Raw genomic sequence first — 13,066 nt, forward strand, 5'->3', positions numbered from 1 at the left:
TTAACTTCAAATTTCACGTGTAGTAATAGTAGTGACTCAATTGAAAACACTAGTTGTTGTGTGGATTCGTCAATGCCTACACATATAAAAAAGAAATGTTAAGAGGACTCTAAAAATTGGGAATCTCTGTAACTCTCTGTCACTTAACAGTTTAACATCAATTCTTATGTCAATATTATAAAATATTGTGCCAAGAACATAAGATGACTGAAAGTTAAAAAAAGTCAGATGACTGAAAGTTATAAAAAGTCTCATTTTTTAGAGAGTCCTCTTAGCATTTAGCCTGCATGGAAGATTGCAACATTTCAAGTACCATATAGGTCATTCATGTACTATTTATGAGAACCAGACTAAATCTTTATCTCACTTTTGCATATTTTCCGTTCACAATTTTGATGATGTTAGTTAAGTTCTTTGAACTCCAAAACCCTAAACCCTAAAAAAAATCCATCTACCACCCAACCCAACTATGGGCCAAAACCCTAAGCCCTAAGCCCTAAAAAAGTCCCATCCTACCCAACCCAACAATGGACCGACTCTGGACATTCGATAATAACTTTGGAAGCCCCAGTGGCTGATTGGGGTCCATTAGTAGCAGGCTGTTTTATCATGTTTGGGCTTTTTAGCCCACTTATATGTTGACCCACCACAGTGTCACAAATGAACGGTCCTGATCAAACTGTCCGTCTTGCTGTGCCCTAAGTCCTCCCCCCCCTCACTATATATAATCACACTCTCAGTCAAAACCCTAGCTCAGTACCTTCTCTTCTCACATCTTCCACAGCCTCCATCTCTGCCCCTCCCCGCCTGCCCTTTTAAATTTGAGATTCACACTATAATCCCAGGTTTAATTTGGTCTTGAATTTCTGTGTGTTCATAAGATTTCTGATATTCTTTTGCTCTGTCTTTTCATCTGTTTTTTTTTTTATGCTAGTAGTATTCAGAAGGTATGCCCATGCCTATGATGGCGTTAAATATACTTTGAGAGTAAATTCTATGAAACAAATTTACATCTGAGGCATGCGGATTTGCACTTCTTTACCAATTTTACTTGATTTTTTTTACTGAAATTATTAATCTTTATTTGTTTGTGGTTGAAATCTTTGATCTATATGCTTAATTCTCAGTTTATGTTTCATGGGTGACAAGAAAGTTTGGTTTTTTAAGTAATTAGAGTAAAAATTGTGGGTGTTTGGAGTTGCAAATGATGATAAAACAGACAGGGACATCTGCACTCCATTGGAGATTGATGACTAGTCTAAATGGGAATCTCTCTGATGCATTTGACTTTTTATTTACTGCCATTGATTTGTGTTCTTGCATGATTCATGATTGTTTACTTCTGATCCGCCGGAGAAATTTTTATGGGTACCGAGAACACGAGTCACGTAGTGTCTATATCTTTATGTGATTGCATTTGAGGTTTTGTATGATTGAATGTAGGGAGTTTTAACGAAATACTTTTGATACTGTTTATTTTTAACGAAAAAAATCACATTTATACCTTTTCTCACTATTCATTTACATCTTTATTTGTTATTTTTCATTAAAACTAAAGTTTTTGAGGATTTTTCGTTAGTTTTCCTTTGAGTGTATTGCACGTGACGATAAAACAGACAGGGACATCAGAACTCCTTTCGGAGGATGGTGAATTGTCGATGGGAATCTCTCTGATGCACTTAATTAGTATTGTTGTTAGAATTTTATGTTTTGCCAATGATGCATTTCAAATGCACGTACTATCAGATATAGATATGATGATATATGCTAATATTGTCACTACCTCTGAGGCAAAATCTGTTACTGCTTTCTTTGCTTGAATTCTGTCGTTTGTAAGTGTTTCTTTGCATAACGGTATTCTGTTCTTCTCCCTTTTACGAGGAAGATGAATTGAACATTGTGTTACAAAGTTTGAATGGCATTATCTTTAGCGTATGAATTTGTTTTTGAATGCCTGGTGATTGAACAAAAGAACGGAGATTTGAAGTATTGCTTTTGTGGAAGCTCGACACTGTCGGGCTCCAAAAGCAACTTATGAAATAATCGTTCACGCTGGATAGTATATGAAGGCTTTCTCACAATTTTACATTTTGTTTGCCATTTGTCTGTCAATTGTCTGTTTGCTGTTTAGAGCTTATTTGAATGTGCTTTTAAAATGATTGAAAGTGTTTTTGGTGAAGATATTTTTTGAACCAATCTTTAATAAAGATGCAAGTAAATCCTAGAAAAGTGCTTCCCGGAAGTGCTTTTGGAACCCAAAAACATTTTCTCTAAAAACACTTTTAGTTATTTTAAAAGCACATTCAAACGAACTCTAATTTTTTGTGATTTCGTAGGGGTTTATAGGCATCTAACTTTTAGTTAAGTTTAATTAATCACAAGCTTTTGTCGTTCCTCTTCCCAAATTAGTCTTAATTCGATCTTCCATTGGGAAGTAAGGTGATAAAAGTTTTCAATTAGTTGAACTTAATTAAAAGTTGGGATTAGGTGATGGTTGTTACTTTTAACAAGGGTGAATATTCAAGAATGATTTAGAGTGCTGTTATGTCTGTCCACTTATTCTGTTTTCTCTTGTGGCGGGGAAAATAGGACAAGTGGGTGGGTATAGCAGCATTCTCGTTTTATGATTTAAGTTGATTTAAGTTTTAGTTATAAGGTTGGGGCGGAAATAAGAGAGGTCGGGTGGACGTAACAGCATTTAATTAAACAAATTTTCATTTCATCATGAACATTGGTAAGTTTATGAGCTACTTTGACAGGAGGAGAATGTTCCAGGGAAAATTCATTCTTAATTTTTTTAGGGCATCTTCTACCATAGGCATAATTCAAGCTCTTTAAATGAAGTCATGAAATAAGGTAATTTTAGAAAAGTGATTTTCGCACACTTTTTTGAGTTTCATTCAAACGTTTTTTTATTTATTGTCGTTTTTGTTTGATTTGTTCAATCAGATGTTCAAAAATAAAAATGGAAATAAAAATGGTGTTTGAGAAGCTAAAAAGAGTGTGAAATCACTTTTTTAATTTTATAGTATTCCAATTATATCTTAAATATCTACCCTTTTGTAATATATTTATGTATATTTTTGTTAAATTGGTATATACTTTTGTTATAGAGCTCCTAACGTGGAAATATTGAACTACTAGTACAAGGTCATGTGAATTGTGCGTAGCACATGTAAAACATATGGCCTTGTTGTGCGGCACGCTATAATGGTGGTGAATTTGTACCATACAAATTTTGTTATTCAAAGAGAGTATAGTTTTGTTCCACCTCAAATTCTGGTGTATATTTACTGTTCTATGTATAAAGGTGAGAATATGGTGGTAAGCAAAAACGCTCTCTGTATTATGTGAGAAATTTTTAGAATTAGATTGTTGTGTGATTTATCTTGATTTAATATCATTTAGAATTTGAAATTGACAACTCGAGCAACTAACTGAACAAAACCGTATGCGTTGGTTTTGTGAAGTACTTTTGAAGTTTGGGGACGAGTTTGCGGTTTTGATTGTAAATTTAAGTTGTGAAGTAGATGTTTATTATTTAGTACTACGGTTTAGTAGTATTCATCTTCATTTGTAAAAGTGAATTTTAACCACATTATTATTATTCTGTTGTGAAGTTTTTCATTCGGGAATAGATGCTTGTTAGCCGCAAACCATACCAAACCAAATCAAACCGCGACATTGGTTAACCGGTTACATCGGTTTTAAGCCATTGTGGTTTGGAAGTTAAGCAAGATTGAAGCAAGCTGCTTGGTTTTTGTTTTGACCCAAAACTTAACAACCGAACCGCGCCGTGCCCACCTTTAAACTGTCTAACGGTTACTCCAGGATTTGACGGCTCATGATTCTTAAACACACAAATTTTTAGAGTCCTAATCAAATGGTTAAACGGTTTCTAATTTGGTTGGTTTTATTGCAGAGAAATCTTTAAAGATTGATATGAATTTAGAAGGTGTAAAACAAAAATGTTCGTGTGATAAGCACGCGACCTTAAAAATTTGAGAGATGATGAGAGAAAAATTTGCTAGCATTTCTAATTACAGTGAAAATTGCTAACCTTAAAGCTCAATGTACCGACTACCAACCAAGTATTTGGGCGTAGGTTTACATTGAATTTTGGTAAGATCATTTTTCCAAATACAAACTTTGCAAAAGAGTGCTGTTATTCCTACTTCAGTGTTGCATCTCTCGACTCACTTTTTAGTGAGATTTTTAATTACAAGTTTGTCTATTTATAAAATGATCGATAAGAACCTTAAAAGATATATAATAATAATAATAATAGGTTGGGCTAAAAAAGTAACATGACTTTTAGATTTACATTGAGTTGTGAAAGGAATTGACAAAGTCGAATTCGCGGAAAAGACAAAGGATGAGGATAGAAGGAACATTGGTACGTAAAATTTAGATGCCCTTTTCCAATTAAAGGGTAAGAAGTTAAAAACTGATGATGATTGGATGTTGATGGTAGTTATTAGAGTGTATAATCACACAACAACAAAACATTTGGAGGGTTATTCATTTGCTGGTAAATTATTGTCGGGGGAGATTATGTTGTTGGGGAATATTTCAATTTTTATGTATAATAATGTGTGGGGAAATAGTATATTAGAGGTTATTTTAGGAATAACTCGTTTCGGCTCGAATCTGACGAATCCCCTCTAACATCGTTCGTCGGAGGTTAGGTTGTTGGTTTTGCAAAGTCGCCTGAAACTGGGCTTGCTGATTTGTCAACATCCTCACCCGATTTCTGAGCTTCTTCTTCTTCTCTGGTTTTTAGGGTTCCTTCGACTTGGCGTATCAGACTTCTGAGCTTCTTCTTCTATCATCGTAATTCTGCAAGCCGCAGGCTCTCTCTCCCTCTCTGCCCGTTCTATCCCCCTCCCCTCTCTCTCCCCGAGTAAAACCTGAGATGCAGCGGCTGAAAATCGAGTCTTAAGCCTGAGTGGCATTTTTATAAATAAAGCGAAAGTTGGCTAAAAGCATCCAAGTAGCAGTCTTGTAAATAAACTGAAATGTGGTTCAAAACATTGTTCATTGGTACAGTGCAATTGAAAAGCCTTCTTTAGACTAAAGTAATAGTCAGTATAAAAATAATATTTAAATTTTTTAACGTTTTATGGTAGGTGAGATTATAATGTGAATAGAAAAATAGAACAATGATGTGGATCTAGCATCTCTCTACAAAATTATCAATTTGTACCATATCTAATAGGGATGTGCTATCCACACATCTCCTTTTACTTTTCATACACCCCTTGTTAATTTCTGTCCGTTGATCTTCTTCAATTCATCAGATCCGATGGTCAAAAAAAAAATATGTGAGAGAAGTAAAAAGGGGTGTGGATATCACATCCCTATCCAATAACTTATCCAAATATTTTAGAAAATAAAAATAAATATTTTATCCAGTAACATGGAAGCGGAAAATAGAAACTGCAGGTTATTCTGGATTCCATGAATTCTGCATGATGATTTTCCAAATATAATCCTCCCCGGGACCCATGCTGAGTAGGATTCTGGGCCCATCCACGTCAGTTCCACGTTAGGTGACCAATCAGAAGTCGTTTGCCTCCTATTTGCTTATTTAATTTTTTTGTTGAAAAACATTTTCCAGAATTTTCTAGAATGTGTAGGGCACATGATCTTATCCAAATTGGTGGTTGCATAGTACAAATCACACTCTGTAATTTAATTTATGTTCATCATCTGAATCCAAAAGAGTACTAATTTTAATATTTTCTTCTTTCTTTTGTGCTAGATTCTTGTGTTTCCACAAAAATGTCATATTTCATGTGGTCATGTAGTTTTGTTTGTTAAAATGTGATATAATTCTTTGTGGGGATCGTTTCAAGTTGGCAGAACTATTCATGACTTAACTCATTACCAAATTCTCGCTCGTTATTGTGACTAACTTTGAGGATTTGTAATAGAGATTTTTTGAACTAATTGCAATCAAATTAGAGCATCTCCAATAAAATTATGGAAATTTAAGAGGTAATAATCACAATTACATCTCACTTTACATTTCCGAGATATGTAAATATGAAATCTATTTTAAAACTCATCGACTATTGAGTTTCATCTACTTTGACAGTGTTCATATAAGAAAAGACTTAATTTATTTGGTTCATATGAGATATTTTGATGTCATGGATGCCATAGTAGAGTTGTTTTAAAGTCTGTCACTTTTTAGTTTCATCGCTTGATTGACTTAAAACACCAAGATCATAATGTTCTGAGTGCATATAAGTTGTTTTCGGTTTCTATTTAGTATGACCTAACTTATTCTACACCCCACGTTTGCCTCACCACATGCCACCAAATAAATAGGCCATTAAAAAAGGTGCTTGATGTTTTCATGTGAAACGGTTATTAAGCTCAGACAATTTTTAGGGAGTTGGATGTTGAAAACAATACAAACTTTGGCTCTCCAACAACCACATTGATTCAACCACTACGAGCTGGCTCAATGGTTGGAGACGAATTATAGGTTCGTATTTCACACAATATGTTCTGAGTTTAATTCTTGATGATAGTGAATTACACGATGATTGCTATAAAAAGGCTGAAATATCTTTGTAAATCTTATCAGCTTCAGAAATGATGGATTGCGGGCGACGCCACCAATTGATTTCCTTTTCTTAAAATTAAAAATAAAAATAAAAGCTACCACATTGATTCCAAAACGACAGATCATAAGCCAAATCCATGATGCAAAGCCAACAAAATTTAGCTAGTTGCCTACACCATAACTTCACTTTCTTTGTCAATATTCAAGGGGCCACAAATAAAAAAAAATATCCACATAATATTATACCAACTGCCTAATTGATGCCCCATAAAATTTCTTTTTCATTTTTTGAATGAGTCATGGCCTACTTAATTGAAAGGAACAAAAAAAATGATAACACCCTCGAACTTGTGACTTTCTTCCGAGTTCGATTTACCCTTTTAATGTTCAATTTGGTTATGAGTCTCCATCAATCTTAAAATACATAGCAATTGGCCTCCAACCGTCGAGTTTTTCACATTTGTATAAGTTTTGCAACGGGAGCTAAAAAAATACAGGGAATTGTTAAAAATAGTAAAATACCCTTGGCTGGAGCATGTGGTCCAATCTCTTAGTGAATAGGGTATTGTGTTTCTACTGCGTTCTGAGTCTGAACATCCCTTTCCCCTTAATTATTATCATAATTTCGAACCCTCTATCTTTCCTTAATAATAATTTAGAAAAGAAAAAAAAAACCCTAGCCGGAATTATTGACCATGTAGGTTTGGGGCCTGCAAGAAGATCATTTGCCTCCTATTTGCTTATTTAATTTTTTTGTTTAAAACATTTTCCAGAATTTTCCAGAATGTGTAGGGCACATGATCTTATCCAAATTGGTGGTTGCATAGTATAAATCACACTCCGTAATTTAATTTATGTTCATCATCTGAATCCAAAAGAGTACTAATTTTAATATCGTCTTCTTTCTTTTGTGCTAGATTCTTGTGTTTCCACAAAAATGTCATATTTCATGTGGCCATGTAGTTTTGTAACATTTTTGTTTTAAATGTGATATAATTTCTTGTGGGGTTCATTTCAAGTTGGCGGAATTGTTCATGACTTAACTCATTACCAAATCCTCGCTTGTTACTGTGACTAACTTTGAGGATTTGTAACAGACATTTTTCGAACTAATTGCAATCACATTAGAGCATCTCCAATAAAAATATGAAATTTTGAAGGTAATAATCATGGTTACATCTCACTTTGCATTTCCGAGATATGTAAATATGAAATCTATTTTAAAACTCATCGACTATTGAGTTTCATCTATGTTGACAGTGTTCATATAAAGAACATACTTAATTTATTTGGTTCGCATGAGATATTTTGATGTCATGGATGCCATAGTAAAGTTGTTTTAAAGTCTGTCATTTTTTAGTTTCATCGCTTGATTGACTTAAAACACCAAAATTATAGTGTTTTGAATGCATATAAGTTGTTCTCGGTTTCTATTTAGTATGACCTAACTTATTTTACACCACAAGTTTGCCTCACCACATGCAACCAAATAAATAGACTATTAAAAAAGGTGCTTGATGTTTTCATGTGAAACGTTTATTAAACTCAAGACTACTTTTAGGGAGTTGGATGTTGAAAACAATACAAACTTTGGCTCTCTTACAACCACATTGATTCAACTACAAGATGGCTCAATGGTTGGAGACAAATTTCAGATTCGTATTTCACACATTACGTTTTTAGGTTCGATTCTTGACGATAATGAATCACACGATGGTTGCAAGAAATAAGCTGAAATACCTCTGTGAGTCTTTCCAACCTCAGAAAAGATGGATTGCTGACGACACCACCAATTAGTTTCCTTTTCTTAAAATAACAAAAAAATAAAAAAAATGAAAACTACCACATTGATTCCAAAACGACAGATCATAATCCAAATCCACGATGCAAAGCCAACAAAATTTAGCTAGTTGCCAACACCACAACTTTTCTTTGTCAATATTCAAGGGGTCACAAATTTAAAAAAAATAAAATCCACATAATGTTACACCAACTGCCAAATTGATGCCCCATGAAATTTCTTTTTCATTTTTTGAATGAGTCATGGCCTACTTAGTTGAAATAGACTTGTAAACGGGTCGGGTTTATTGGGTTTGGGTCGGGTTCAACCCGATTCGTTAAGTTAACGGGTCATCTGAACTCGACTCGTTAACCTAACGGGTCACCCGTTAACAATTATTATTATTATTATTTTTTTGCATAAAGTTTATTTTTTGTTATTAAGACTTTACTAAAATTACTAAAATATCCTCAACTAACGGGTGCTAACAGGTCTAACGGGTTGACCCAAAGTGACTCGTTATTTAACGGGTTGTTAACGGGTTCACCCGTTAAGCATCCACCCAAATACAAATATTAATGGGTTGGGTCGGGTCAGATTAACGAGTTGGGTCCAAAATGCCAGGCCTAAGTTGAAAGGAAAAAAAATTGATAACACCCTCGAACTTGTGACTCTCTTCTGAGTTCGATATACCTTCTTAACGTTCAATTTGGTTATGAGTCTCTGTCAATCTTAAAATACATAGAAAATTGGCCTGCAACCGTCGAGTTTTTCACATTTATATAAGTTTTGCAACTGGAGCTAAAAAAGTAGAGGGAATTTTTAAAAATACCCCTAGCTAGAGCATGTGGTCCAATCTCTTAGTAGATAGGGTGTTGTGTTTCTACTGCGTTCTGGTCCGAACCTCCCTCTCCTCTTAATTATTGTCATAGTTTCGAAAACCACTCTCTTCCCTCAATAACCACTCTCTTCCCTCAATAATAATTTAGAAAAGAAACAAAAAAAAGACCTAGCCGGAATTACTGACCATGTAAGTTTGGGGCCGCAAGAAGATCATTGCAAGGACACAGCCAAGATTGCCATACAAATTCGAAAGAAATCAACAAGGAAGTTTGACAAAAAGCACTTTCAAGAAAAGCCTGGTTAATGCTAGGGTTTGAATAGATGACAAATAGTTCTAGGTACCAAAATCCATAACATCATATTCTAATAGAAGCGGCAAGTTTGGAGCCAAACAAGCTTTTGATCTGATTAAAAATAATTAATCAGATTACAATATCCAATCTAAATAACAGATTAACCAAACTAGGCAGGGCTCGATGTAAAAAAGCCAGAGCCCCCTGCTTATGGGAAAACCCAAAGTTAAAAGATATATGTACAACAACACCATGTAGGAAACTGCCCTAGAGAAGCTGCTTTTAAACTTTCACCATGGAACTTTCTTCCTCAAGTTCTATGCTATGGCTTGCATTGCCCCAAACACCCGAAAAATCTCCACTTTTCGTGACCAGATCCTCCAATCTTTCTTCCTTCATGGAAGGCGATGATGTTGTTGTTAATATTTCACCTATTGAAGCTAACTTTAGTATCTCAGATTCATCTAACCCTTTCGCCGGCCCACAATTACAACGATCACCCCCGTGTTTTGCCAATGCATCTTTGAATTTCTTAATCTGTTAAACAAGGAATTCTGACTCAGTTTCTTGATCCACAAACAATTTCGCTAATTCATTGCAATTAAAACTCGAGAAAGAAGATTGTAATTGCAGGGAATACTCACAGTTGCATTGGTGCAGCTAAAGCTACACACACGACCATCTGCACCTCTATAGAATCTAAAGAACGGCAGCACATGAATGTTGAGAGCATGGCACATAGTCTTGTGCTCTTCATAGTTAACTTTGAGGAAAATCGCATTCGGGTTCGATTCAGCCAGCTGACAGATCTGGTAAAATGGACAACTCTTGGTAAACAAATTTCACCATAATGTTTCAGATTAAGGCCCTAACAATTAAACCAGAATGCCATAATTCCGAGGCGGAATTAGTGGGCCGCTGGTCCGTCTCTCTGAAATGCATAAATTGGTTGCTAAAACATGAACGAAAAATCAAATATATATACCTTGGGATGGAGAGCTCTGCAGCCTCCACAACCAGGTGAGTAAAAGTCAACCACGACCAATCTGTCTCCAGCATTCTTCAAAGAATCAACAAGTTCTTGAGCAGAATGGATCTCCACCATGTTGGGGTGAAGGGTCTTCTCCCACCATCTCATTGCTCTGCTTACACACACAGATGCTTGTGCCTGAAAAACCATAAATTCCCAATTAAAAAAAAATCACAAAAAAATAGAAAAATGCGGTGGGGAACACAAAAATCCAACAAAAGGTAGAAGGCAAAAGCTAAAAGCTAAAAGCAAAAAAGAGAGAAAGGAGAAAGCTTTACATACATGCACAGAGAAATTGCTAGGTTTTGTGACCCTCCAATTCTCGAAACCCTTACGATCTGAGAGAATCAAGGGTTTTCCCAGGAAATCAACACTCAATGCAGGAAAAGCTCTTGAATTTGCATCCTTAAATTGGGAGGTAGGAGAAACCCTAAAATCCCCTTTGGGGGATTTGGAGCCAACTGCAATTTCATCCAACCCAGAAGAAATGCAGAAACCACTCTGTGATGCAAATGCATTGGCCATATCGAATCAAACGCCCTTTTCCGAGATTTCACAGCGAAAACAAGAAAACCCACTCGATCCTCTGCCTGAAACACCACTTTTTCGAATCGAAACGGCCGAAAAATGGATTAAAATTAACCCCTTGCAACCAAAATCTTCAAAAAAACTTGTTCTTTGAACAAAAAGATGCCTCCTTTTTACTAAAAATCTAATTGACAGAGAGTTGTGGGTTTTTTGAAAACTTGAGAGAGAGAGAGAGAGGGAGAAGGAAGAAGAGGAGGAAAGGAAGTGGGGGTATTTAGAAAAAAAAATTGAAACCGGGTGGGTGGGGTCTTTCTGATATGGATTTTTCCTCTTATCCAAAAGCTTTTTATTTTTATTTTTAAATATTATTATTTTTTGGATAAATGGCACAGATTTATAGCTGTTGTTTGTGTGTAATTTACCGTCATTAACGAGGAATATGCTATGTTTTTCGGTTAATTTTTTGGATTTGAGTTGGCAATTATGTAAAAATTGCTATATTTCGGGAAAATGTTTGGTAGTCAAATGCTCTGGTTTTGTGTGAAAATATTAATTGGGATATTTCTCCACAAAATTACGAAAGTGGATAAATTTGAGCAGCTGTCTGCTTCATCAAATTTTGGATAATCTGATTTATCTTTTTAGCTCTAGTTTTACTTGCTGGAATAGATTTTATTTTATTTTATTTTTTGACTTTTTTCTTTTTGAGAATGCTATCTTGGCTAGTAAAATCTATTTCTCTGTGAAATTCTTACTATTTATTTTTATTAAAAAGTTCTGTTTTTGATTAAAAGATGCATATCAAAATTTTCTTTTTGGGGCTCTTCAAATTTAAGGCCTTATAAGACTGCACATTTCGATTTCCCTCAACACCCCTCTGCATCTACGCTAGCAAAAGAAAACATGGGAGCATTTGATCGTATGTGTAGGGTAGATTAACTTCATACATAATCAGTCGATCATATGAAAACATGGGATCCTCACGAATGCTTTCTGTCTTTTTATAATTACCCAATAATGTTCCTTAATAAACAAAAGAATATGATGATGCTTTGTGGTCAGTCTCCTGCTTAGGGCTTAATCAATGATGATAAATCTTGATCAAATCGCAGCATTTAACAACTCCATGATCATAAAATACGTGTTAAACATTAAATTAATACAAAATATATACTGCAAACACACGATGGACGCACTAGGGTTTGAGATGAAGATGATATTTTTCCCATTAAAAATCATGGGTGCTGAGTCATGGTACAAGAGGCCTAATCCGATCCCTAATCAAGGGAACAAAGAAAGAAAACCAAGTTCTAATTAAATTACTTCACTGAGTTTCCTAGGAGTTCCAAGCTCTGCACTTTACTCAACTGAAGTCTCTTGGAACGCAAGTCAGTTTTTGTTCTTTGTTTTTTTGGTCAAATAAGTCAGTTGTTGGATTAAGAGATTATTGATTTTATATTTAGTTGAAAGAGAACAAAGATAAATTAAGTAAATGAATAATTTCAATATAACAAAATAGAGACCATGTATCTAGACATTCCGAAATTCAACTTTGATAAACTTATTTTTTGACCCGATCATTTAGATTTTAGAATTTAAGTATCAAAATTTGGACTTCAACCCTAAATTGGAAGCTCGATTATGTACTGTAAATGATCAATCATGTCAAGTAAGATCAAAATTGAAAATATTGTATATAGAGAAACGATAAGGAGACTCCCTTAAAAGTGGGACTTTTAAGTATTCTTTGTCACCTTATAGTTTAAGGTCAATTTCAGTGCCAATATTATAAGATATTTTGCTAAAAACATGAAGTGTCAGAAAGTCTATAGAAAGTCATGCTTTTGAGAAAGTCTCCTCATCATTTCTCTGATATATATTCATTTCACTTTATCCAAGTTTACAAATTAATTGAGGATCCCCATCCCCAAAACAATTCCATTTAAATGGAAAATCAGAGCTGCAGGTGGTAGGAGAAAGTTTTCAGTGTGCTGGAAACACGATATAGTACACTA

At 34.7% G+C, this 13,066-nt stretch overlaps 1 protein-coding gene and 4 non-coding genes across 5 annotated transcripts; 4 read left to right on the plus strand and 1 right to left on the minus strand.

Annotated features, from left to right (window-relative positions):
* The first annotated feature begins 952 nt into the window (after positions 1-952).
* LOC126627576 (small nucleolar RNA Z267) lies at positions 953-1,025 on the plus strand. Its single transcript, XR_007625060.1, has one exon. It is a non-coding gene; the product is annotated as a small nucleolar RNA Z267 (small nucleolar RNA).
* Positions 1,026-1,197: 172 nt separating this feature from the next.
* On the plus strand, positions 1,198-1,284 carry LOC126627577 (small nucleolar RNA R44/J54/Z268 family). The gene has a single exon (XR_007625061.1). It is a non-coding gene; the product is annotated as a small nucleolar RNA R44/J54/Z268 family (small nucleolar RNA).
* Positions 1,285-1,594: 310 nt separating this feature from the next.
* LOC126627578 (small nucleolar RNA R44/J54/Z268 family) lies at positions 1,595-1,680 on the plus strand. Its single transcript, XR_007625063.1, has one exon. It is a non-coding gene; the product is annotated as a small nucleolar RNA R44/J54/Z268 family (small nucleolar RNA).
* Positions 1,681-1,711: 31 nt separating this feature from the next.
* Positions 1,712-1,793, plus strand: LOC126627593 (small nucleolar RNA snoR122). The gene has a single exon (XR_007625078.1). It is a non-coding gene; the product is annotated as a small nucleolar RNA snoR122 (small nucleolar RNA).
* A 7,739-nt stretch (positions 1,794-9,532) lies between these two features.
* Positions 9,533-11,314, minus strand: LOC126627477 (thioredoxin-like 1-2, chloroplastic). The gene is made up of 4 exons (XM_050297039.1): positions 10,806-11,314; positions 10,479-10,661; positions 10,138-10,302; positions 9,533-10,030 (listed from the first exon to the last, which is right to left on the minus strand). The coding sequence occupies exons 1-4, from the start codon at positions 11,046-11,048 to the stop codon at positions 9,776-9,778; spliced, it is 846 nt and encodes a 281-aa protein (XP_050152996.1). The 5' UTR covers positions 11,049-11,314; the 3' UTR covers positions 9,533-9,775.
* Between the last annotated feature and the right edge of the window lie 1,752 nt (positions 11,315-13,066).

This window comes from Malus sylvestris, chromosome 6, assembly GCF_916048215.2.
Source record: "Malus sylvestris chromosome 6, drMalSylv7.2, whole genome shotgun sequence".
NCBI lineage: Eukaryota > Viridiplantae > Streptophyta > Magnoliopsida > Rosales > Rosaceae > Malus > Malus sylvestris.

What these genes read in the sequence shown, in the direction of transcription:
- LOC126627477 (XM_050297039.1), bottom strand. Translation starts at nt 11,048, where the DNA reads ATGGCCAATGCATTTGCATCACAGAGTGGTTTCTGCATTTCTTCTGGG. An exon ending in CTAGCAATTTCTCTGTGCAT is followed by an intron (nt 10,662 to 10,805) that starts GTATGTAAAGCT and finishes ATGGTTTTTCAG; the next exon opens with GCACAAGCATCTGTGTGTGT. An exon ending in GCAGAGCTCTCCATCCCAAG is followed by an intron (nt 10,303 to 10,478) that starts GTATATATATTT and finishes CCATTTTACCAG; the next exon opens with ATCTGTCAGCTGGCTGAATC.